The sequence below is a fragment of the Halichoerus grypus genome, chromosome 12, assembly GCF_964656455.1.
Source record: "Halichoerus grypus chromosome 12, mHalGry1.hap1.1, whole genome shotgun sequence".
In the NCBI taxonomy this organism is placed as follows: Eukaryota; Metazoa; Chordata; class Mammalia; order Carnivora; family Phocidae; genus Halichoerus; species Halichoerus grypus.
The window spans coordinates 98,617,624-98,642,232 of record NC_135723.1 but is presented as its reverse complement, the minus strand read 5'-3'; the positions used below and the strand labels follow the sequence as shown (position 1 = coordinate 98,642,232).

Below are 24,609 nucleotides of genomic sequence, written 5' to 3'. Positions count from 1 at the left end.
TTTTTTTTGGCCTCACTGGACCATCACCCACCTTAGGCTTTGAGTTTGCTGGCAGTAGCCGCACAGAATTGATGTTCCAAACTGAATTTTGTTTTCTCTTACCATATTAAACATAATTCGCTTCTTTGTAACGTCATCAGATAAAGTCTGGACACTGCTCACCAATAAATGACCGGTTTCAGGTATGATATGGCCACCTAAGGCCCAGGGTGGAATCAACAGCTCGTTTTCTCTCCTTAATCCCAAAGAGAAGCTGAAAAGTTTCCTGTATTACAGATGCTACTTTGAGCCATCATCTTACTTCCTATAGCTGTTAAAGAGTAACTTCTTTTGGGGGTCATCAGCATTGAGCCAGAAAAATGGTCAGTTTTGCAGGCAAAGAAACAACCAGACTTAATTTTGGTGCATCAGACTCTCATTATACTTAAACAATACCAGGTGCATTTTTCCATATGTAAATTTGGAGGATTAAGATGAAGACTTTATCTCCTTGAAATAAGTAAATAAGTAAATATACATAAGAAATAAAATGCCTCAGAGTTTCTTCTCAGCTCTAATTCTCGGGTTGGGTTGTCTTTTTACAAATTCAATTCCAAGGTGTTAGGTTATTTGACAAAAAGTGCTAGCTTTTTGCTTTCTTTGTTGTTTTTGGTTTTATTTTTTCATATGCAGAAAACCGAGGCAGTTGGGGCTAACTTAGTATCTTTGGTCAAACCATAAGAGTAAGCCAAGTACCCAATGAAAATGAGGTCATCCCGTGGCAATCCTGACTTCTTGAGTCAGTCACACTCTTATCTCAGGTATGATAATGGAAAGGACATCAGAGCAGAATATTTGAGGTATATATGTCTCGTCACAACTCGGTTAAAAACCAGCAAAATAGTTCTGTTAAATAACAGGCCATATTTTAAGTTCAAGCCCAATTTGCATCCTATTCAGTGTAATAGAATTACATCCTAAAGGCCTAAATGCCGTGAAACAAAATTGATTAGGATAATCTACTAGAATGGAATTAAGGAATACTTAAAGCACTGGACATAGGGATTACAGAAAAGATCGTCAAGCTACCTCATTGTCTAAAGCTTGAGTAAGTTAAGAGAAACCCTGAACAGAAGAGGCACAGATAGAATCTTAATGGGCAAATGACCTCTCCTTCATCAAAAGACCAAGCTGCCCTTGCTGAGTCTGGTTTTTCTATTCACACTTAAGGATTGAGAGAGATTCTCAATTAGGCGTTGGTCTAGGGACTGATATTTTCCCCCTTCTAGGCAGCCTGAAGGATTCATTTACTTTAAGATCACTGACTCTTGGGCTGGCTCAAAGAGAAAATGGATGGATGGGACATGGGGTCCCCTTTACTTTTCAACTGAGGCTATACACGTAGGTCATGGAGCAGTTTACCATGCCAATTAGTGAACACAGATTCAAATGCACTGCTTTCTAGGCATGTATCTGGTGAGTTCTGAACTAAGATTTATTTTAAAGACAGTAATACATAATGCTTGCAATAGTTTAGTACAATTTATTTTTTATCCCGATGACCGTGGTAAGATTGTTACTTCGGAAGTGTCAGCAAACTTCAGGAAGAGGAGATTGTTAAAGGTTTTCTTCAGGGAAGTTTCTGAGTTTCCAAGGCCTGCATGTAGTAGGGATTATGAAAAGCCAAGCAGGTATCATAAAGCAGATGAACTGGAACATGGTTTTAATTATGCCAGAGTGAGGTAGTTTATAACTCACAGTTTAGCACCCTAACAATAGGCTCGAAGCACTGACTAATTGTAATTTTGTGTAATAACCTTGAGACATGGATAAACAAAAGTGTGGAACAGTCTGCTTGGGTCTCTGAGGGGGTAGGAGGGTTAATCTAATTTAGATTAAACAATGAGTTCTATAAATTTAATACTTCACGTGCATCTTAATTTAGAAATGCCAGAGAAAATAGAAAAACTTGGCAAAAGAGTTCTTTTTTAATCCTTAATTTGAAGATAATCATCAGATTCAAGGGATTTTCAAGGTACAAAGGAATAAAAGTTTTCATTTAGTGAAGATGAATAAATGAGCAAAAATCTTATCGAGGTTAAAAATAGTTGTGCATATAAATCGAGTGACAGCTCTTCTCCTGGACCCCTATTAGCAATTATTGTCTGTGAAAGTTTTCTGCAATTCATCATCAAGTGTCTCAGTGGGATTGTCTCCACTGTGAGCGTGAAATGCTTATTTAAATCTTTTGAGGTTATTTAACCATTCGTATTCATCTAATGAACACATATTTGAGCATCTCAATGTGGCAGGCATTTCCCTTGGCACTGGGATGTAGATCTCTGCCTAAGTTCCCATCCCCTGCTGGGGGTGAGAGCACCAATAATGCAAACAAATAGAGAAAACAGACTGTGGTCTAATCATGATCTATCTGGTCTTCATCCCAAGTTCCTGGAATGGAACGTCTAGACTTCTTGAGTGATAGGAAGGTCTTTGTTATTCATGGTAGTCCCTGATGGCTTATGCTAACGAGGTGACTGGTGGTGGGTCCTATCTCGTTTCAAGATGGGGGCTGGCCCTGCCAGAAAAGCCAACTGAGGAATTCGAGGGTTGGGGCTTTGAGCCAGGAGCTATCAGCCCCAACTCCAGGGGAGAGAAGGAAGAGACGCTGGAGACTGAATTCACTTATGTGGCCGATGATTTATTCAATCATGCCTACATATGAAACTCCACTAAAAACTCTGGACACCCAAACCTTGGCGAGCTGGTCGGTGACACACACTGATATGTGGGGAGGGTGATGTCCACGAGGAGAGGACAAGGGAGCTTCTCATCTGAGCCCCTCCCAGACTTCACCCTGTGCATCCTTCCATTCAGCTACTCTTGACTTGTAACCTTTATAATAAAACTTTAATCTTAAATATAGTGCTTTCCTGAGTTCTGTGAGTCATTCTAGTGCATTACTGATCCTGAGGAAATAGTGGGAAGCCCCAAATTTATAGTCAGTTGGTCAGGGGAGCAGGGTGGCCTGGAACCCCCAGACTTGTGGCCCGTGTCCAAAGTGAAGGCAGCCTTGTTAGGGACCATGAAATCCATGCTAATTCCAAGCCCTCAGTGTCAGGATTGCAGACATAATTTCAGACAGCCAGAACCAGTCTAACTCTCTTCTGCAAATGTATTTTTAAAGATCACCTGGAAAGCTCATCAAAAGAACAATCATGGGGATTCAGTTGACAGAACAAAGTCCCTCCTGTATCTGGGGTCCTTTTACTTCAGCAAAGTGCCAAGTTTAGAGAAGGGACGGGGACAAAAATATAGCAGGACTCAGCCAGACGAATCTCCTCTGTGGGATGTGATTCCTCCAAACGGGAGCAGTATTTGAAAGGACAGGTAGGAAAGTCAGTCACACACGCATGCAAATACCATATCTACTGTAAAATAGAAATACCTTTTTTTCCCCAAACCGTAACTAACACTTGACTTCCCATTTCCGAACTGAGTCTGTGGCTAAAGTTGAATGGCCAAATAGCATTAAAGAGCTGATCCTTCTGGGGGAGTTGTCCTCTTTTAATTGTTTAAAGTCACTCTGGAGTCCAGAAGACCAAAGCTAAGCCTTCCTTCTTTCTCCCTCTACTGCCTTTGTAATTGGAGCTGCTCTCAGATCCGCCCAGAGCCCAGAGAGCTCCAGTCCTTTAACGGGAATCAGCCTACTTTTTGATCCTGAAAATTTCACTATTTCTGCTTGTTCTTAGAGATACTCCTGCTTCTCAGCTGGTAGCAGCCCATGGCAATAGCAGCGGAGGCTGGGATGTTAAGAAAAAAATAGAGGTTAATCATTTCTACACATCATTCTCCATTATCTTCCTGCCTTCTACTGTCAACGAAAAAACTACTTAAGGTCAAAGTAAAAACAAAACAAAGCACAAAAGTTACCAACTTTCTGCCATCGACCCTTCATCCCCATGGTTGCGGGTTTTCGATCAGGCTTTCCAGATGGCTGATCTCACAGTGGGGTGAGAGTAAGAGTGCCAGCACCACATTATTACCCTGCTCAGCTGTTGGGAGGCAGGGACCCGAGGTCAGAATTCCAGGTCAAAGCTCTGAAAGCTCACGTCAAACTGTCTCAATGTGCTCTGCCATACACCCACTGGGAGACCCTGGGCCAGTCACTTAACCTCCCTAGACCCAAGTTCCCTCATCTGTAACATGAAGGGTCTGCACTGTTTGAGCTTTGAGAGTCGTCTACCATTAGAATGCTGTGATCCTTTGTTCTTGCTTGTAGCTTTACTTGAAGCAAGTATATACAGCCACATTTTTGTGGGAAGAAATGGGGAAAGGAAAAGGATGGGGAGCATCTTCTGAATGATCAAATTTAATCCATTCTGGGATCAGGTCTGGCACCACACAGAGCTTCTGGCCCCAGGTCTGAAACTTATTGGCACATCACCCCATAAATCTGGTTCTGTTTCCTCACTGGTACGCTCGAGTCAAAGATCCCACCTCATCCAGGATGTTGGGACAATCAAGAGAGAGATGAATATAAAGTGGCTTATAACGTGCATGCTGGGCCCTTTGCCTTCCTCATCTCTTCCAAGCCTAAAGCAGCAAAATAAAAGGGGATAAGAAAACTCCTTTCTGGAGCCCAAATAATGGCTTCCTTTCCATAATTGGGGATGGCATTCTGAGCTCAGGTGAGCGGCTGCCCCTCTCTCCTTGTCTGGTCCTTCTCTGTGCATGGAGGGCGTCTCACACTGATGCTCAAAGGGAGATGGTGTGGCCTGTGTGTGCGTGCCTGGCACATCTGTATTACCCTTGGAAATGTCTTATCCATGGAGAAACAGGGTGTGGATATGGTCATTGCCTTGTCTTTCTCGGCGAGGGAATGGCTGGTTATAGCCGTGGCTTGTGAGAGTCTTGCAGAAAAGAGCACGGCCTTGGAAGTACATGGACACACAAGACTGCATTCTCAGAGAACTTATGCCCACTCTGGTTCAGATGGAACTCCATCACCATCTTAGTTCCTTCACGCTCGGCTGGTTTTGTCTCTGCCCTCCTGTGTTCTTGAGCTGGATGTGTTGCCTCCTTCCTCACCTTTTCTTCTTGGCCTCTCTGAGTCACATCAGAGAAACTGGATTTGCACGTGAAACATCCAGCTTGACCCTGGCGCCCTGCTGGCCTATCTTACAGCCAGAGTGGGTTTCTGGCATGGACTGGGAAGGAGTCCTAGAGTAACACATTTTCGTGAATGGTTTCTACCCACGTGTGTTGAAAACACTTGCTTTTGTAGCAAACTTGCTGCTAATTAATTTTTTAAGTCCCTGAATCCCTAGAGAAGATATGGGAAATCTTTAGCTCATAAAGCTGAGAATAAAGCAATTATTTAGCACATACTTTATTTCTAGAATTAATTATATTCACTATATATACTACGAATAAGATTTCTACCTCCCAAATCCAAAATATTTTATTTTTGTACGGACTCCACAGAAGGTCTGCAACTCTCTGCAAGAATGATGATGCATTTACATTTGAAAACCATTTCTACCTACCAGTGGCTGGTCCTCTAAATAGCTCTTTTGTTTCTTCCTTGGTGAGGATGCCTGGTTTAAGAGGGGGATTTGTAACTTCACCACACTTTTTATCTTAGCTAACCACCCATCCCTAGGCATACTTTCATTTTTATTTAGATTTGAGGTTTCCATTTGAACGTATCAAAAAAACAAAAAAAACAAAAAAAACCCAACCACCATCACCACCACCACCAAAACCTCAGAACACTACACTATAAGAGCATAAGCATTTTCAGCACTATAAGGGAAATGCAGCAGACCCGGGTGGAACTCACTGATTTTCTTTAGCATTTGGATTATATGGGTCTATGAGTTCAGATGAGTCAAAGTAAAAATGAAACTCAGCAGGCACAATGAAATCAACTGAAACCACCGAAACGGTTGGTCAGAGCCTCCAAAAATTGTTTCATTCTTTAAGACTGGGGGATAGAACGTGGACCTAATTCAAGACACAGCTTTCCAAGCTGTCATCACTTGACTCCTCAAATAGAGAAAGACATTTTCCAACAACAGATTTGCTTTTTTAAACCGTAGCTTTGTAGAGCCTTCAGTAAATGATACAAAGTAAGTTAATCTCTATAAACAACAGGATAAGTACACTATGCCCCTTTTTAAATTATAACCATTGGAATTTAATCCCTGAAACATTCATGCTACATTGGTAACTGGACGAGGGTGGGTGGGATAAGACCCAAATGGCTATTTTTTTTTTTTTAATGATTTAATTTAATCATCAACTGACTCAGGGAAACAACCTTGACCTTGAACAGAGAAAGCTGTTTATGTTCTCTGCTCTGTCTTTCCTCCTGGAGCCTCCCAGAGGCTACAAGGGCATACAGAAATTTGTAGTGTAAATGACATTTTAAAAGAAATAGTTTGTTCATTTGTAAACAGAAAGGCTAATATTTAACCTTCCCCACCTCATGGGGGGCCTGTAAAAGTATTGGAGGAAATCAAACATGTTAAAAACTGTAAAATGATATGATGTGGAACCCTTTCTCATTACTGTGCCCGGTTAGAACATTCTTAAAGGGAAGGTAGGCACCAAAACTGCTCCCTGGCAATTCAGGTACAAGGTATGATGTTCTGAGATGCCTGCAAAAAGGGAAGATTTCTCTCTCTCTCAGACACAAAAGCATCCCATATAATTGCAATTAAATATTGACTGTGCTTTTGCTTTATGCAGTATCAGGCAAAATACGGATTAAGAGTCTCTCTGAAGCTTCAGTTCTGTAAGGACACTGAGCTCATACGGCGCCCACGAATAAAACAGCTCTTCGTCTTATCAACGGGTCCTAAAGATGTCTCTAAGAACAACAGCCTTGGAAAAGAAATGCAAATAAACACTGACCACTATACTTCTCCTATTTTCTCTTTTGAAATACAAAGTCTGCCTGAAATACACCATATTACACTCCTTTCTTGAGCATCAGTAGCACTAATTTTATATTGCAGAATCTAATCTTCTATTATAAAACATTTTGTTTTCCAATACTTTTTCCTGTGCATTTCTCAAAATGTAGTTTAACATCTTTTTCTTATTTCTCAAGAGTATTTAGTAAAGTGCCAGACAAATAGCAGACATGTAATAAGTTCTTCTTGAAGACTGATTTATTGATTAAGGGAAGCAAGCTAATATTAGCTATAAACTGTTAATACACTTCAACATATACTAGTCAATGTGGCTGCAATCTTCTCTTTAAGAGTGATAACAAAAGTCTGCAGAAGTGGGATTTTTATAACTATCTCAAGTTAATCAATTACTTCCTGGGGCACCCTTCCTTTAATTCATAGCTAACTCCAGAATTAGAATTAGTGAGTGAGAAATATTTTACATTTATATATTAATGAATAATTATGACATAATGAAGCTGAATTTCATCAGACAGCACATGAGAACCTGCCTATTTTGAGAGCGAACCTATCATACATCCATCTCTCAAAATACTTTAAAAAATGTATACTTATTATTATTTTATGTCAATATCTTTTTCTTAAGCAGTTGAAATTAAATTTCTTGCTGCATAGTCCTACTAAGACTGGCTCGACGAATAAAGTATTCTTGTTCAATAAATGTATGATAAAGCTCTTTGACCAGTCTCAATTTTAAAGGCAGCATTTTCATTTTCTCTAACTAAGAAAAGAAAAATCAGCACAAACTCCATCTCTCTTTTGTATCAGGAACATTGCCTTGTTTAATTGCCAACAGCCCCAATTTACTAAGTAGTAAACATTTAAGCGTGCACCATTACATTCCTTAGGACACCTCTTGGAGTCGATGCAATAATTTATTGTATCTAGTAGGTCTAATTCTCCTTTGATTTATGGAAGTGGTAATAATATTCCATCACACAGAATGCTTTGCTAGGAGGAATCCAGATCCAGGCACTAAAATCTTTATGGCCTCCCCAGGAGGAGCTGGGACGCAGGTGGTATTCTCATTACCACAGCCGAGAAAGTGGAGGGGTTTGCCTGAGGTCTCCCAGAAAGTCAGTTATTTAAGGAACACAATCTAGGTCTCCTGATGCCTAGCACACAATCACAAAAAAAAAAAAAAAAAAGAGCATAGAACTCCCAGGGGAGTTGCCCAAATCACGTGCATAGACAAGAAGCGAGAAAACGATGTCCAGGATGCTCACTGCAGAATCCCCATAGCAACCTGACACCATTCCCCTCCGACTGCACATAAAGCACACTCAAGGGTATCAAATAACATAAAATCCTAATGGTGCCCTTAATTAGGCGGGATCATCGCTCTAACTCCCTGACCTCCCACAGTCCAAGCTAGCAGCCCCAAATTCCTCGAATCCTGAAAGCAAGACGGAGTTACAGAAACAATCCTTGGCTTACAGGGGACCATCAAGCTCTGATGCTGATGAAATTTGATAGCAATAATGTCAAACTTTATATGACCATAATCCAAGTTTACAATGATACATTAAGCCATAATGTGACTATTTATGTCACCATAACTTAGTTTATGGTGATCTCAATAGTCATGCTAATGGCATTAACACCAGCACTCGGTGCAACCACAGCTGTTGACTGCCACTCGTATGCTATTAGCATTGCTATTTATATCACCATAAACTTAGGTAGTCAAACTTGTTACATATGAATATCAAGGAAGATGGATATCCATGTTTTATGCCCAAACCTAGGCTCCTGTCCTGGAGGATTTACGGCTGTCACCCTCCTGTATGTTTTAAGGTCTATCTAGCTCTCCATTTGGCTCTATTTTCATTGCATGATGTCTCTTTGGGAGTTACAAGAGAGCAAGTCTGTTTCCTGCCATCCTCTGACTTTCTGGGAAATGCTATTTCAGACTGATAAGAAAGTGCAAGCCACAGCTTCTGGGCAAACTTACTGTCTCCTTGGCAGCGCAGGGGGCCCACACTCAGTTTGGCTTCTGAGCCTTGCCGGTCAGTATCTCCAACTACCACCTGGCTTACTGGCAGGTGGTCTTTGTAGGATAAGAAGCCAGCGTCCTTCCTCCTGAATCATAGGGAAAAACAGAAAAGGATGAGGAGGCTAAATCAGAAACATGTCTTTTCTGATAATTGTTTAAATTGTCTAATAATTGACCACATTCCAATAAATGCTCAGAGGTTCATTCACTAAGTAGAACCACAGTTCAAGATGTGTTCTCTGTCTTCCATCAAGGGGTCTCATGACGTATTAATCAGAAGCAGCTGTGACATCATTGCCTTCTGGAAAACGGAGTTGACATCCTGATTTCCAGAGAGTCACCACCAATATTTGCTTGAAAGACACACACACCAAATGCTTGAGCACGTATGCAGTTTGCTGTCGTCAGGAATCAAAAGTTCAATGAAGTCAACCCGATCTCTTGGATAATATATGAAACAAAACCCTATTAAAAAACCTCTTTGTCTCCTTAATTGCTTTGAAGCAGTTGGCTTTCTTCCATGCTGTGCATCAGCTAAATAAGGGACATTTTTTGTTCCTTCCTCTTTTCTTGCTTATTTCAACAACTCAGAGAGTTTATGTGAAGTTTCCAACACACAGCAGGTGCTCACCAAGTGTCTATTTCCATCTATAATGAAGAGAAGATTCAAGCCCAATTTGATTTTTCTCTTGGATTCATTTTCCTGCTTATTCTATACTTATCTTGTTTCAGGTCTCCTAACTCTACCCTGTACCCACCCTAAATAAAGGAAGAGGAGCACAGAAATCTAGGAGATGAGCCCAACATGAGATATGGTGCAGCGCAGACTTCACCTTAAGAAGAAATCCCTGCCCCCTCATCCTCTTTTTGCGCTGCTGTGGTTGAGAAATCCCCTCATTTGGGGCTGGATGTATGGGAGGCACAAATCATTATAAAGTCATTCCACAGACTTACCCTTTTGTATGATTTCTTTTGCATTGTGCAGTGTGAATATAAATAACAATTTTGAAATTGTACACACAACTGGTAACAGAAAACTGACTTTGGATGATAGAATGCATCCAGATAGAGAGGCAATTCAACAATCAGGTTAAAGATTTGTCTTTCACATCTCTTGGCAAATAGGTCAGGGAATTGAGGGGAACCAACTTGGACGCCTGCCTTTAAAATGCTATGCTGTTAGGAATAGTTACTTATCCCTCCAACCTTCTGGAATGTCAGTGAACACGCACTCCCTCATGGGTCAGGATCCATGGAAAACCCAGGAAGGAGTCAGAATTCAGCCAGTGAGCCTCAAAAAAAGTGTATTTTTACACTCCTTTGGTTTTTTCATTGTCCTTGAGCTTCCAAAATAATTTTTTTTTTTTTTTTAAGATTTGTTTATCAAGTAAGAACTAAGATCATGCAGAAAAGCCCTGTGATTCTCATTGACGTTTTATCTACTGATGACCTGGCCTCAAATATCTCAGTGGAATCTTTTGCAAACCCAACTCCTTTTATTAGAACTTCTATCAATTAAAATCACATTAGAAAGGGGAAAAAAAGTTTGCCATTAAACTTGATATGTAATGTTTCTTAAAGCAACAATAAATGAAAACACCCTTTAACAACATACTGGAATTTGACAACCTCCTAGGAATGATGTGCATTCCTGTGGAATTTCAGCCTGATATTCTCCACAAGTTCATTATCACTTAGAATTACATGACTCTAAATCAGGAGCCTGCAAACGAAGTGCTGACAACTATTCATCTTGTTGGCCCATGAGCCAAGAATGATTTTTGCATTTCAAGGGGTTGGAGAAAATCCAGAGCAGAATAATATTTTGTGTCATGTGAAAATTACATGAAATTCAAAGTGAGTGTGCATAAATAAAGTTATATTGAAACGCAGCCACTTTTTTTAAAAAAACATATGGTCTATGGTGCTTTACACTATAATGGCGAAATTGAGTAGTTGTGACAGAGACCATATGGCACTTGAAGCCTAAAATATTTATTATCTGGCCCTTTATAGAAGAAATCTGCCAACTCCTGCTCTAAATCATCAGGATCCATTTTTCCTTTGGGAATTTATTGAGCAAATATTCCACTGACTACCATGGTGGACTGTCATGCAACTTGTCCCCACAGATGAGTGTGCAGTTAGGGAAGAGACATGGGAATATCTCTGAGGTGGGGAAAGAAACATTTAAGCTAAAATTTATTTAATCGAAAAGTGAGAAATAATTTAAACTTTGTTAATAATTAATGTTTGGATTGGCCGCACTATATGGCAGGCAGTCATGTATCAGGATGCTCATCATCCTTGCCAATACTTGCCATTGTCGATTCATTTATGTTGAGTGAGAAAGCAACCACTTTATACCAAATTTGTGCTAATGTAAGAGCAATGTGAAAACAGATGTTTGGAAATATTCCAATCATTGTGTAATCTTCTTGCCAAAATCGAATGTGTGTAACCTTGTAAGAATTTATACATCTATATAGGTTAACAACTTGGAGACACAATTTTTAAATCTTTGTAATAATCTCATAAATGTAGAGTTCTCTTTTGTATACAATTAGATCTCCTGAAATGGTGAGGTTATTTTTAAGTTGCAAGTTCAAAGATAACCATAATGTTTTTTTTTGTTTTTGTTTTTTTTAGTAAAAGTACTTTATTTTCCTCTTGTATTTGCTTTATATCTTGCTTTACAAAGTTATGAAGTTCACAGCTTTATACCAAAATGTAAGAAAGCTATTTGCTTATAAACATTTTTGCCATCAAATGTCATCTGATTTCATTCTTCAATCCATATTCAATATATAAAAAAATTCAGATACCAAGGGTACCAGAGCAGCTCTAGGGCATAGATTTCTCTTAAGCAGAGAAAGCTCTTCAACAGCCTTTCCTCCTTGACTTCCTTCCCCACCAATTCAACTAGGCTACTACCTTGAATTTAAAGCAAATCTAGGAAACTTTAGTTGCCATGTGACCCAGCAGGGCCATAATACTTGGGGGCTGGAGGTGAGGTTAGAGATTATTGTCTAATAAGCATTACTTTTGGTTTACACCAGGATTTCACATCCACTTGCACATGGAACTCAGTATAGTCCAAATCACTTCCACTGTAGCTTCTACCCTATCCATTAGATAACCATGTTTTATTCTCATGCATACCCTGCTCCATCTACATCCTAAGTAAAAGAGAGATCTAGAACTACCTCATCCCCAAATTAACCACTGCTTTTTTTTAAAGATTTTATTATTTATTTATTTGTCAGAGAAACAGAGAGAGAAAGCGAGGCAGGCAGAGGGAGAAGCAGGCTCCCCGCCCAGCAAGGAGCCCAATGTGGGACTCGATCCCAGGACTCTGGGATCATGACCTGAGCCGAAGGTAGATGCTTAACCAACTGAGCCACCCTGGCGCCCCTTAACCACTGTTTTGAATGGCATATTGAAGTTTCCCAAAGGCTTCAGATCAGCTAATAATTGTAACACTCAGATATTTCTTACCAAACCAGGAAAACAGAGCTGAGAAAAAAAGATAAAGTTACCCTCTCAATCATTTTTTGAGCAGAGATCTAAATAGGGCTCCAGAGATTTTAAAGTCACAAACAGCTGTGTGTGAAACTCACAAAGCAGTGGACTCTGCTAGAAACAAACTGGTTGTGAAAACAAATTCATAGATGGCAATGAAGTGATGTGACTAGTACAGAGTTTCTGATGTGATCTTAGGGCACAGCCCACTTTCTTTTCTTTGTTTAGTTTTTATTTTAATTCCACTTAGTTAACATGCCATGTTATATTAGTTTCAGGTCTACAATATAGTGATTCAACAGTTCCATACATCACCCAGTGCTCATCACAAGTGCGCTCCTTAATCCCCATCACCTAACTCACCTATTCCCCTACCCCGCCCTTCCCCTATGGTAACCGAAGTTTGTTCTCTATAATTAAGAGTCTGTATCTTGCTTTGGCTTTCTCTTTCGCTCTCTGTCTCTCTCTCTTATTTTTGCCCTTCGCTTTTTTTGTTTCTTAAATTCCACATGTAAGTGAAATCATAGGGTATTTGTGTTTCTCTGACTGACTTATTTCGCTTAGCATTATACCATCTGGCTTCATCCATGTGGTTGCAAATGGCCAGGTTTCATTCTTTTTTATGGCTGACTAAGATTTCATTATATGTCTCACTTCTTCTTTATCCATTCATCCGTCGATGGACACTTGGGCTGTTTCCATAATTTGGCTATTATAGATAATGCTACTATAAACATCAGGGTGCATGTATCCCTTTGTATTAGTGTTCTTGTATTCTTTGGGTAAATACGTCGTAGGGCAATTGCTGGATTGTAGTAGGGTAGTTCTATCTTTAACTTTTTGAGGAATTTCCATACTGTTTTCCAGACTGGTGGCACCAGCTTGCATTCCCACCAACAGTGTAAGAGGGTTCCTCTTTCTCCACATTCTCACCACCAACACCTCTTGTTTCTTGTGTTGTTGATTTTAGCAATTCTGACAGGTATGAGGTGATAGCTCACTATAATTTTGATTTGTATCTCCCTGATGATCAGCAATGTTGAGCATTTTTTCATGTCTGTTGGCCATCTGTTTGTCTTCTTCAGAAAAATCTCTATCCATGTCTTCTGCCCAATTTTTAATTGGATTATTCATTTTGGGGGTGTTGAGTTTTATAAGTTCTTTATATATTTTGGATACTAACCCTTTATCAGATATGTCACTTGCAAATATCTTCTCCCATTCCATAGTTTGCCTTTTAGTTTTGTTGATTATTTCCTTCACTGTGCAGAAGCCTTTTATTTTGATGAGGTCTAGTTTATTTTTGCTTTTGTTCCCCTTGCCTCAGGAGACATATCTAGAAAGAAGTTGCTATGGCCCATATCAAACAGCTTACCTCCTGTGTTCTCCTCTAGGATTTTAATGGTTTCGGATCTCAAATTTAGTTTATTTGTGTGTATGGTATAAGAAAGTGGTCCAGTTTCATTCTTTTGCATGTAGCTGTCCAGTTTTCCCAACACCATTTGTTGAAGAGACTGTATTTTTCTCATTGCATATTCTTGCCACTTTTGTCAAGGATTAATTGACCATATAGTGTGGAATCATTTTTGGGTTTTCTATTCTGTTCTCTTGATCTATGTATCTATTTTTGCGCCAGTACCATATTGTTTTGATCACTACAGCTTTGTAATATAACTTGAAGTCCAGAATTGTGATGCCTCCAGCTTTGCTTTTCTGATTTAAGACTGTTTTGGCTATTCAGGGTCTTCTGTGGTTCCACACGAATTCTAGGATTGTTTGTTCTAGCTCTGTGAAAAATGCTGGTGGTATTTTGATAGGGATTGCATTAAATCTGTAGATTGCTTTGGGTAGTAAAGACATTTTAACAATATTTGTTCTTTCAATCTGTGAGCATGGAATGTCTTTCCATTTCTTTGTGTCCTCTTCAATTTCTTTCATCAGTGTTTTATAGTTTTCAGAGTACAGGTCTTTCACCTCTTTGGTTAGGTTTATTCCCAGGTATCTTATTGTTTTGGGTGCAAATGTAAATGGGACTGATTCCTTAATTCTTGTTCTGCTGCTTCATTTTGGTGTATAGAAATGCAACAGATTTCTGTTGATTTTGTATACTGCAACTTTACTGAATTTATCAGTTCTGGCAGTTTTTGGGTGGAATCTTTTGGTTTTCTATATAGAGTATCACGAAATCTGCAAATAGTGAAAGTTTCACTTCTTCCTTACCAATTTGGATTCCTTTTATTTCTTTTTGTTGTCCGATTGCTGTGGCTAGGACTTCTAATACTATGTTGAATAAAAGTGGTGAGGGTGGACATCCCTGTCTTGTTCCTGACCATGGAGGAAAAACTCTCAGTTTTTCCCCATTGAGGATGACATTAGCTGTGGGTTTTTCATATATGGCTTTTGTGATGTTGAGGTGTGTTTCCTCTAAACCTACTTTGTTGAGGGTTTTTATCATGAATGGATGTTGTACTTTGTCAAATGCTTTTTCTGCATCTATTGAAATGATCATATGGGGTGCGTCTGCCTTCGGCTCAGGTCATGATCTCCAGGTCCTGGGATCAAGCCTGCATCGGGCTCCCTGCTCAGTGGGGAGCCTGCTTCTCCCTCTCCCTCTGCCTCTCCCCCCTGCTTGTGCTCTGTCTCTCTCTCAAATGAATAAATAAAATCTTTTAAAAAATGATCATACGGTTCTTATCCTTTCTTTTATTAATGTGGTATATCACATTGATTGATTTGCAAATACTGAACCACCCTTGCAGCCCAGGAATAAATCCCACTTGATTGTGGTGAATGATTTTTTTAATGTACTGTTGGATTTGGTTTGCTAGTATTTTATTAAGAATTTTTGCACCCATGTTGATCAGGGCTACTGACCTATAGTTCTCTTTTTCAGTGGAGTCTTTATCTAGTTTTGGTATCAGGGTAATGCTGGCCTCATAGAATGAATTTGGAAGTCTTCCTTCTTTTTCAATTTTTTTGGAATAGTTTGAGAAGAATAGGTATTAACTCTTCTTTAAATGTTTGGTAGAATTCCTCTGGGAAGCCATCTGACACTGGACTTTAGTTTGTTGGGAGAGTTTTGATTACTGATTCAATTCTTTGCTGGTTATTAGTCTGTTCAAGTTTTCTATTTCTTCCTGTTTTGGTTTTGGTAGTTTACATGTTTCTAGGAATTGATCCATTTCCTCCAGGTTGTCCAATTTTTTGGCATATAGTTTTTCATAATATTCTCTTGTAATTGTATTTCTGTGGTGTTGGCTGTTATTTTTCCTTACTCATTTGTGATTTTATTTATTTGGTTCCTTTGTCTTTTCTTTTGGTAAGTCTGGATAGAGGCTTATCAATTTAATTGATTTTTTCAAAGAACCAGCTCCTGGTTTCATTGATCTGTCTTATTGTTTTGTTTTGTTTTGTTTTTTTAGTTTCTATATCATTTGTTTCTGTTCTAATCTTTATTATTTCCTTCCTTCTGCTGGCTTTAGGCTTCATTTGTTGTTCTTTTTCTAGCTCCTTTATGTGAAAGGGCAGGTTGTTTATTTGAGAATTTTCTTGCTTCTTGAGGTAGGCCTGTATTGCTATATACTTTCCTCTCAAGACCACTTTTGCTACATCCCAAATGTTTTGCGCTGTTGTGTTTTCATTTTCTCTTCTTTCCATGTATTTTTTATTTCTTCTTTTATTTCCTGGTTGACCCATTCATAGTTTAGTAGCATGTTGTTTAAACTCCATGTATTCGCGGTCTCCAAATTTTTTCTTGTGGTTGACCTCTACTTTCATAGTGTTGTGGTCAGAAAAGGTGCATGGATGCTTTCAATCTTTTTGTATTTGTTGAGGCCTGATTTTTGACCTAATGGGTGAGCTATTCTGGAGAATGCCCCATGTACACTTGAAAGGAATGTGTAGTCTGCTGTCTTAGGAAGCACAACCCATTTCCAAAAAGACATGTAGGTGAAAAGACATAAACTGGAGAGGGACCCATGAGCACACTTATAAGACTGCTGTCTTAGCACCTATATGAAAATTATTTAGCAAGCAAAACAAGCCTTCATTGAAAGTTATGATCTTTACAGATGGAGGTCAATCTAATTTAGGGAGATATTCAGTAACTATTTATCATGTTAGCATAATCTAATTACATCTGTTACTGGGCTTGTACATTAGAAAAATTCTATCATCCATTTCAAATAGGCCCTGAACTCAGATTCTTGCATAATATTTCTATCAGCATTGTTATTAAAGTAAAACTTGATTCTGTGGATTTTCCTTCTCTAACCTGGCCTTACTGTTATTTTGCTTCAGTACTATTTTCCTGAAGAATTCTGTTGTTCTTCTCTTGCCTTCTTTTAGTATCCCTACTAAGAAAGCAAACAAGCCTCTAGGCAGTTTGGCCTTGCCCTTAGCTCAGCGGAAAAAAAAAGAAACCCTAAGAAAAATAGACATCCCAAACTTTTGCAATTGTGAGTTTGATCTTCCACTGGATGTTATAAAAGTTACCATGCTATGAATCTGTCCTATAATTTTAGCAGAGAAGAATTTTTCCTTTGTAAAGTTTTAGAACTACTTGTCTACTTAAAAACAACAACAACCAGAATTACAGTCAGTGAGCTTTATGCATTTCCATCACAGCATCACCTAAGCTAGAAATTTCTGGAAGAATCCAGGAAAGTCAAAGTTTTAGCTACAGAGGATGTCTCACCAAGAGGCGTAGAAATGGGAAATCAAGGCATGAGATAATGCTTGGTATTATTAATAACTACAGAAAATGCCATTAAAATTAGACTGAGATGAGATATCCCTCCTACCAGAGCAGCTATAATAAAAATATAAATAGACAGGCAATAACAAGTGTTGATGAGGATTGGAAGAAGCTGGAGTAATCATACATTGCTGGTGGCATTGTAAAGTGGTACAGTTGCTTTAGAAAACAGTTTGACAGTTTCTTAAAAGTTAAGCACAGGGACCTGGGTGGCTCAGTCGGTCAAGCAGCTGGCTCTTGATTTCCGCTCAAGTCATGATCTTGGGGTCGTGGGATTGAGTGAGCCCTATGTCAGGCTCTGTACTCAGCAGGGAGTCTGCTAGAAATTCTCTCTCTCCCTCGCCCTCTGCTCCTCCCCTTGTGCTTTCTCAAATAAATAAATCTTTAAAAAAAAAGTTAAGCACAGATTTACCATATGATCCAATAATTCCACTCATGGATATCTACCCAAGAGAAATGAAAGCTGATGGTCACACAAGGACTTTTAGGTAGCTGTTCATAGCAGCTTTATTCATAATCGCCCCAAAGTGGAAACAACTCAAATGTCTACCAACTGGTGAATGGATAAACAAAGTGTAGTGATCCAGACAAGGAACATTATTCAGCAATAAAGGAAGTGAAATATGCAAAATGAATAAACCTCAGAAACATCTTGCTAAGTGAAATAAGCCAGACACAGAAGACCACATATTATATAATTTCATTTATACAGAATGTCCAGACAAGGCAAAGCTATAGAGACAGAAACTAGGTTAGTGGTTGCATGGGCCTGGGCATGGGAACAAGGATTTATGATAAACAGAAATCTTATAGGGGTAATGAACATGTCCTAAATTGGGACTGAGGTCATTTTTTGCACAGCTCAGTAAATTTACTAAAATTCCTTGAATCATATACTTAAAATGGGTGAATGTTTATGGCATGTAAATTATATTTCAATAGTCATTAAAAAAAAAAAAGGACTGTAGACAGTCGTGAATACCAGCTTTCAATGGGAAAGGCATTTCCTTTCTACACATGTCACTGGAAGTGGTAGCACGTGGAAGTACGAAATGGTCTATTTCCTGGCTTTGTGAATATGTACCTGGGGCTACAGAATCTCCACTGACTCCTTTTTTTAGGGGCCTTACCCTGTATCAACATTTACATATTCCACTAACCTTGCTTCCTAAATAGGATCTCAGAACACTGTCCCCTGAACACCCTCATTCAGTCTGTTCTCACCCTTGGTTTCTGTAAGCATTCTTTAACAGGAGACGAGATTTTAAAATGGCGCAGGACACTCCACCAATATTACCCATGTTCAGGTCTCACCCTCATTCCTTATTCAGCATTTGTACCCTTGACCCCAGCCTGCTATGCTTGTCACTGTCCCAAACTATCTTTAAAATAGGAACTGTACCTCATTCCTCAAAAACCAAACATCCTGGGTTTTTCAGGACATGCCTAACAATAAAGTTCTGTTCACCTGTCACCATTTGCAATTAATATCCTGGAAATGCCAATACTTTTTAGCATATCTTCATCTCATTTCTAAACTATTTGTAATCTTTTGTGTGATTTTTGATTAAAAAAATATGTTCACATTACCTGTGTTTGTATCTTTCCATCCTTCCTGCCTCTTAATAGCTATCCCCAGACACATACCTTTTTCTTAGTGAGTAATCAGAAAAAGTAGGTCAAAAGGTAAAACCCTACAAAAATTTTCCTGAGTTTTTCTGGAAAGTTAATATTCTTCTAATAAGTTTCACTAAAAATGTTAGATTCATTAGTAGTTATTTTTATCAAAAAACCTTTGCATTCTTAGTCTTTCCATCTTTTGAATCAAAAAGCACATAAATAACTTACAGTTGTATAGTTTTAAAATATTTACAGTGCTTTCCCCATGGATGATCTCATTTAATCGTTGCAACTTTGGAAGTACAGGAAATAGGGATATGCATACAGTTGAACCTGACAAAGTTTGACTCCCAAATAATTCTTCAGGAACACATCCAATACACAAAGTGACTCTACCCAGGAATGAAATGCCTCTTCAGGGTATAATGCCAAATGCTACCCGTGTATTAGTTCATACCTAATGTGCATAAGAAATATGGGAAACCAATAAATTTAAGTCAAGGCTAGTTCTAGTTAAAACATTTTTTTGAAATTAAATGAGAATTTTTATTCTTTGTCTTTTCTTTTTGTCATCAACTCCGTCTTTCGACATTTTCTCTGCCTGGGGATGCACCCCACCCCCTTTTCCCTTAACAAGAAACTAATACTATCCCTCTATCCTGGCCCCTATTAGAACCTGCTTCCAGGGAATAATGTGACAACCATTGTTTCCATCCATGGAATGAGACAAAGGGCTACTCAGAAACCAGATCTCTATGAATTGTGGAGGCTGGATTGGGGAGAGGGAGGAATTGAAATGACTATATGGAGGTGAGGGGATTACCTGTTCTTAGAAGGGCAGCCCTACTGTCAGCATGGAGCAGGTCTGCCAGTTTCTTTATGTTCCTTGACAAAAATCATGACCAGAAGTCAATGCCTTTGTTCCTAGAACACACAGGGGCTATCTCAGCATGGCTGGACCATCAGAAGCTGAAATAAACAGCCAACAGTCTGATACATGATAAAGTAGAACTTTTAAAGTACTTCTAATGGTGTCCTCAGTCACTATTGACTATTGAGCTTTTCTCAATGGATGAAAGGTAGTATTCTCTACAAAGCAATTAGAGTAATTAAGAAAACAACCATCACAATCAGATCTTTAGAATCCATGTCTAGGTCCCCTATGAAATGAAAATAATTACAGATTCAATTACTCCTTTTCAGTGGGAATAGCTTAGGCCTTTTATAAATGCAAGACAATTATCTCTTCAGTTTAGAATCTCTTAGAAAACCCTTAGTAACCATCTCAGGATTCTATGCAGAATGTTCTTCTTTGATTTTCCTTCTGGAATGCAAGTTCCTTGAGGCCATATGTATTGTCTCATGCAATTTTATAAACCAAATACTGTAGACACCTAAAAGTAGCTCACTCCATATGTTTCATGGTTGAATAAATACATGAATAAACATAGAAGTTACTAGGCACAGTCCTAAAATAGTAATTAGTATGTGCTTACTATCAATGGTAAAAGATGAGACAGAAAACTCTTCTCATAATGGGAGTTCCTTGAATGTTCTTGAAAAAACTTTTACTATTCCTTTCCTCTAATTGAGGTTTTATTTCTTCTTTAGAAAGTAGTATTCAATTTGAAGTCTCATATATAATTAATATAGTGGAAAGAATTAGATTTGAAAGACTATAGTACTAATTTAACCCTTCTTTTACATAAAAGTAAGCTGCTAAATTTATCTAGGCTATTGTTTCTTTGTAAAGATAAGTTATGATATATCTTGGTTCTGAAGGGTATCAGAATATGCAACTCCAAAAAATATGCTTCTTTCCTACATAAATCCTTTTGAACTAAAGATCACTGAGATCAGTAGAAACAGGAAAAGCTCTGGAAAAGGCACAAATGTTCCTTTCATAAAGGACATTTCCTTTTGTAGACAGGTCTCCCTCTTCTGTACCTGAAAGAAGGACTCTCAACAACTCTTTTTAATGGAGAAAGTACTGACTTAATCTGGAAAACAAATCTTACTAAACAACTCTTGCTTACCATACTTTCCTGGTCCCTTTTTCATAACTTGCCTCCCATCCAGAAACCCAAATCCCTTTGTCCTTTGGCTTAAGATGGTATATAAGTCTAAGTTCTAGCCATCTTTTTGGATTATTCATCACTGAGTGCTCTGATGTGAACATGCATCATGCACATGTTACTAAACTTCTCTTTGTTTTTCTCTTGCTAATCTGTCTCTGGCCAGTCTAATTTAGAGGACCCCAACTGGAGATCCTATGCTAGGTAGAGGAAAATATTTTTTTTCCTCCTCTGTAGTTCTCTGATTCCACTTAATATTTGCTTGTTTGTTTTGTAATTCTAGAACAACAAGTAATAATCGTTGGAACAAATTTGGCTAACTTAAATGTGTGGCACAAATGTAATGAATGTTAGGTCTGTTTTTCAAGGGGTGAGGTCATTGGTAGCTTCTGAGCACAGGAATTCGTGGTTCTATGTAGTTTCCCCAGAAACTATTAATATAGTATCCAGCCTATGTTTTCGGAGATGATCTAGTTATCACCCTTATTTTTCAGATGAGGTAACAGATTTGGAATAAAACTATGCCTGGTCTAAGGTACTTACTTAGTGGCTGAACTAGGCAAAACAAACCAATCTCCACAACTCCAGAAGCTAAAAAAAGGGAGATGCATGCATGTTTACTTACATTTCTTAAATTCTGCTAAAATAATTTCAGTTGTTTTTCTAGAAATGGTAGGAGAGTCTATGTTTTTATCACATAGCAAATTTGTCTCACTGGATTGGGGACTAGTCTGGACTATTTACAGCTTACTTCATCTATCTACACTCATATTCCCTTAAGCAAGAGTTCCTTGTGTTTTTGAAAATTGTGCCTCACATTGTATAATTATTATATGGTTAGCAAGGAGGTAGCCCTTGATATGAAGCATACTTAAATTTCCATGTATTTTCATCTCTAGCAGCTCATGGTCAACTCCTGGCATCTCAAAAGTAGCCAATGGGAAAACCTTCACTTGTATTAGCCTCATGTACCTTTAAAAATTAGGGTGAATATTCTGCGTTCCTTCAGTATTCCTGAAGCTTCATTAGTAACTAACAGACAAATGCAGAGATCAGAAAGGCACATGTATCTGATCACTGATGTTTCCCCTCTGCTTTTGCAGGATCACCTTCAGTCTCGCTCCTGGCTCAATGGCCCTGGCGTGGGTTCCTTTCAAGATTTTGCAGGGCTGGCTTCATTCCATAGGTGGTATATCTGGCCCACAATGCACTCCTGTCTCTTGGAACTCTGAAAGGGGAGGCCGTTGACAATACGCCATGTCCCCTCCTTGAAGCCACGCAGGGCTCCTCCAGGCTGATGTGAGTCCATGCCATCATTTTTCACTCCAGCAGACACAGGGCAAGCTCTCTGATTCATTCCCCAGAAGTTCTTCCTTTCCCGCTCTCATGATGGTGGTGATGGTTAGGGACAGATAGAATACGCTAACAACTCTGCAAATAAATCTTTCCCACTGGTCTCTTAGACTTTTCCAGGAATTTTAAGCTTCTCTTATATCACCTGGGGTAGGTTGGCAGAGCTGCCCCCAGAGTTACAATGTGGGGGTCTCCTATGCTTAGTTCATAGCCTTGGAGCCAGTACTGAAACTCCAAGACAACAGGAGAAACCTAATTTCTGATCCCTTCCTTGGGTATGAAAGACTTTCTAAATCTGGCTGATTTTTATAACAGCGAATTTTTATCTTATTATGTGTGTAAAGTATTCTTTCACTGTCCCCATAGAGCTTTCCAATCATGAAAAACAATCATCAGACTCTCTACTCCCTAAATTTTTACTTAAACAGATTGATCTTTGCCAAAGAGCATTTAGTTCTGATGAATCTGGCCTCAGAAGCCAGTTCAATATACCTTGAATTTTTATTTTATGGATTTGCTTGTCCTTTTTAAAAGGCTCTGCTTTTCAGTGATATAAGCATTCTTCTTTTAACTAAGAAGCATTGCTTTTTCTTCCTGTTGCTATTTCTAAAGCCCCCTCCAAGTAACACAAATCCATAGAAATGACTCTTATATCGATTCTACCACAATCTTTTCTCTACAAACATCACATCATTTTGACATACCTTGTCATTCCCACTTCATCTCAGCAGGTCATTTTGTTCCCCTAGTGGACACCAAAGATTGTCTGACGGTAGAAGTGGTTTCCTCTACCTGTCTCTGAACTCTGGGGGGCCCTTAAGATGATCAATATTTTTTTTTATGTTATCAATATCTTGAAGATGCTGTGAAACGTAGACATGCGAAAAAGGCCTCAGCAATGGTAATGAAAAACATTTACTCCTCAGGATGAGATGGTTCAAATAAAAATAAAACTCTAAAACATTTCTCAGTAACTGTGACTAAGGTAAAGCCAAAGGCAGCCACAGGAAGAGCCTTAAGAATGTGATTAGTCTCAAGCATGAAGGAAGAAGGACGACCCAAGGAAACTGAAAATAAACTATCTAAAATCTGGAAGGGAGCCAGAACAATTATGTGTAAGATAAGGCAAGGGAATAGAGAACTTCAGGGAGAGAAAAAAAGCAGTTAATTCTATTAAATATCGCAAAAAATGTCTAGTATTTTAAAAACGTGCACATCAGCTATATCAATATGGAGATCATTGGTGGGCATATCTCGAAGCCTTCCAGGAAGTAATGAAGAAAAATTTCAGTGATTGGTCATCAAATGGAAAATGAGAGAGGAGAGACCAACCACAAACTCTTGTTTTAAAGTTGGGATGAGAAATGACAAATGGAAGAAGTGACAGGATAATCCTAAGACTATAGGAGTTTGAAATTTTTTGTTCATAGGCTGGGACTGAGTCAATTAATTATGGTTTATCACATATGTCTATAATCCATTTGCCCATATTATTATCCAAGCTTGGAAGCAAAACTCATGCATATCTTCTGTATACAAATAGCATATAGATAGCATAGAACTTTGTCCAGAGAATGACTTAAAGTGGCACATAAAGAGGACATTCTGCCCATTGCCGGGGAATGTAAATAACAAGTTCAGCAACCTCTTGTTCAGATCCTAGGAGCAAAGAGCACCTGGTCGCTTTCTTCAAATCATAACTAATCAAGTGAGATACACCTGACCTCTGAAATAGGCTAGCCACTATATTTTGGGAAACGATTCATGGAGAAATGCACTCTTGGAGAAAATGGCTGAAGGAAGCACTAACTAGATAATTTCACAGTGAGGTTCTGAGCTCTGTGGTTCACTCTAGCCATCTAGGTCTTGGATGTTTATTGGGTTTGGAGAAAAACAGAAATTCAGTAACCCTCTCAGGGACATTCTAAAACTTCTGTTAATTAGATTTTAATAAACAAGGTCATCTCTATTGGCAAGCTTACTTTGTAATTTAGAGGGTGAACCATTTATGATGTAGTCCAACTTACACAAATTAAAAGTCATATAAATCCTCCCCTTAGAAGAAAGGCAGTAAATATCCATTGCTATTAATTGAGGAATCACAAATACCATCAGAGAAAGGAGTGAGGGACGATGCAGATCTTAAACAATACAAAACTCAATTTAGCGGCAGTTTTATGGAAAGAATAAAACATGTGAGTGTCTTGTTTGTGCGATTTCATTTTGCTCTTGGGAGGATCCAGAAGGGGAAGTTGCCACACTCTTCTGATGGGGCAGAGCATCCAGTTTGCAAATCATCTGAAAATGAAACAGGAAAGGGATACA

The 24,609-nt window shown here is 38.7% G+C and overlaps 1 protein-coding gene across 1 annotated transcript in view; it reads right to left on the bottom strand.

Annotated features, from left to right (window-relative positions):
• CNTNAP2 (contactin associated protein 2) overlaps window positions 1-24,609 on the bottom strand; it is a 1,879,707-nt gene that overhangs the window by 331,861 nt on the left and 1,523,237 nt on the right. The window contains exon 15 of the mRNA XM_078059689.1: window positions 8,917-9,044. Coding sequence (XP_077915815.1) covers window positions 8,917-9,044 — 128 coding nt within the window. The remainder of the gene's footprint in view (window positions 1-8,916; window positions 9,045-24,609) is intronic.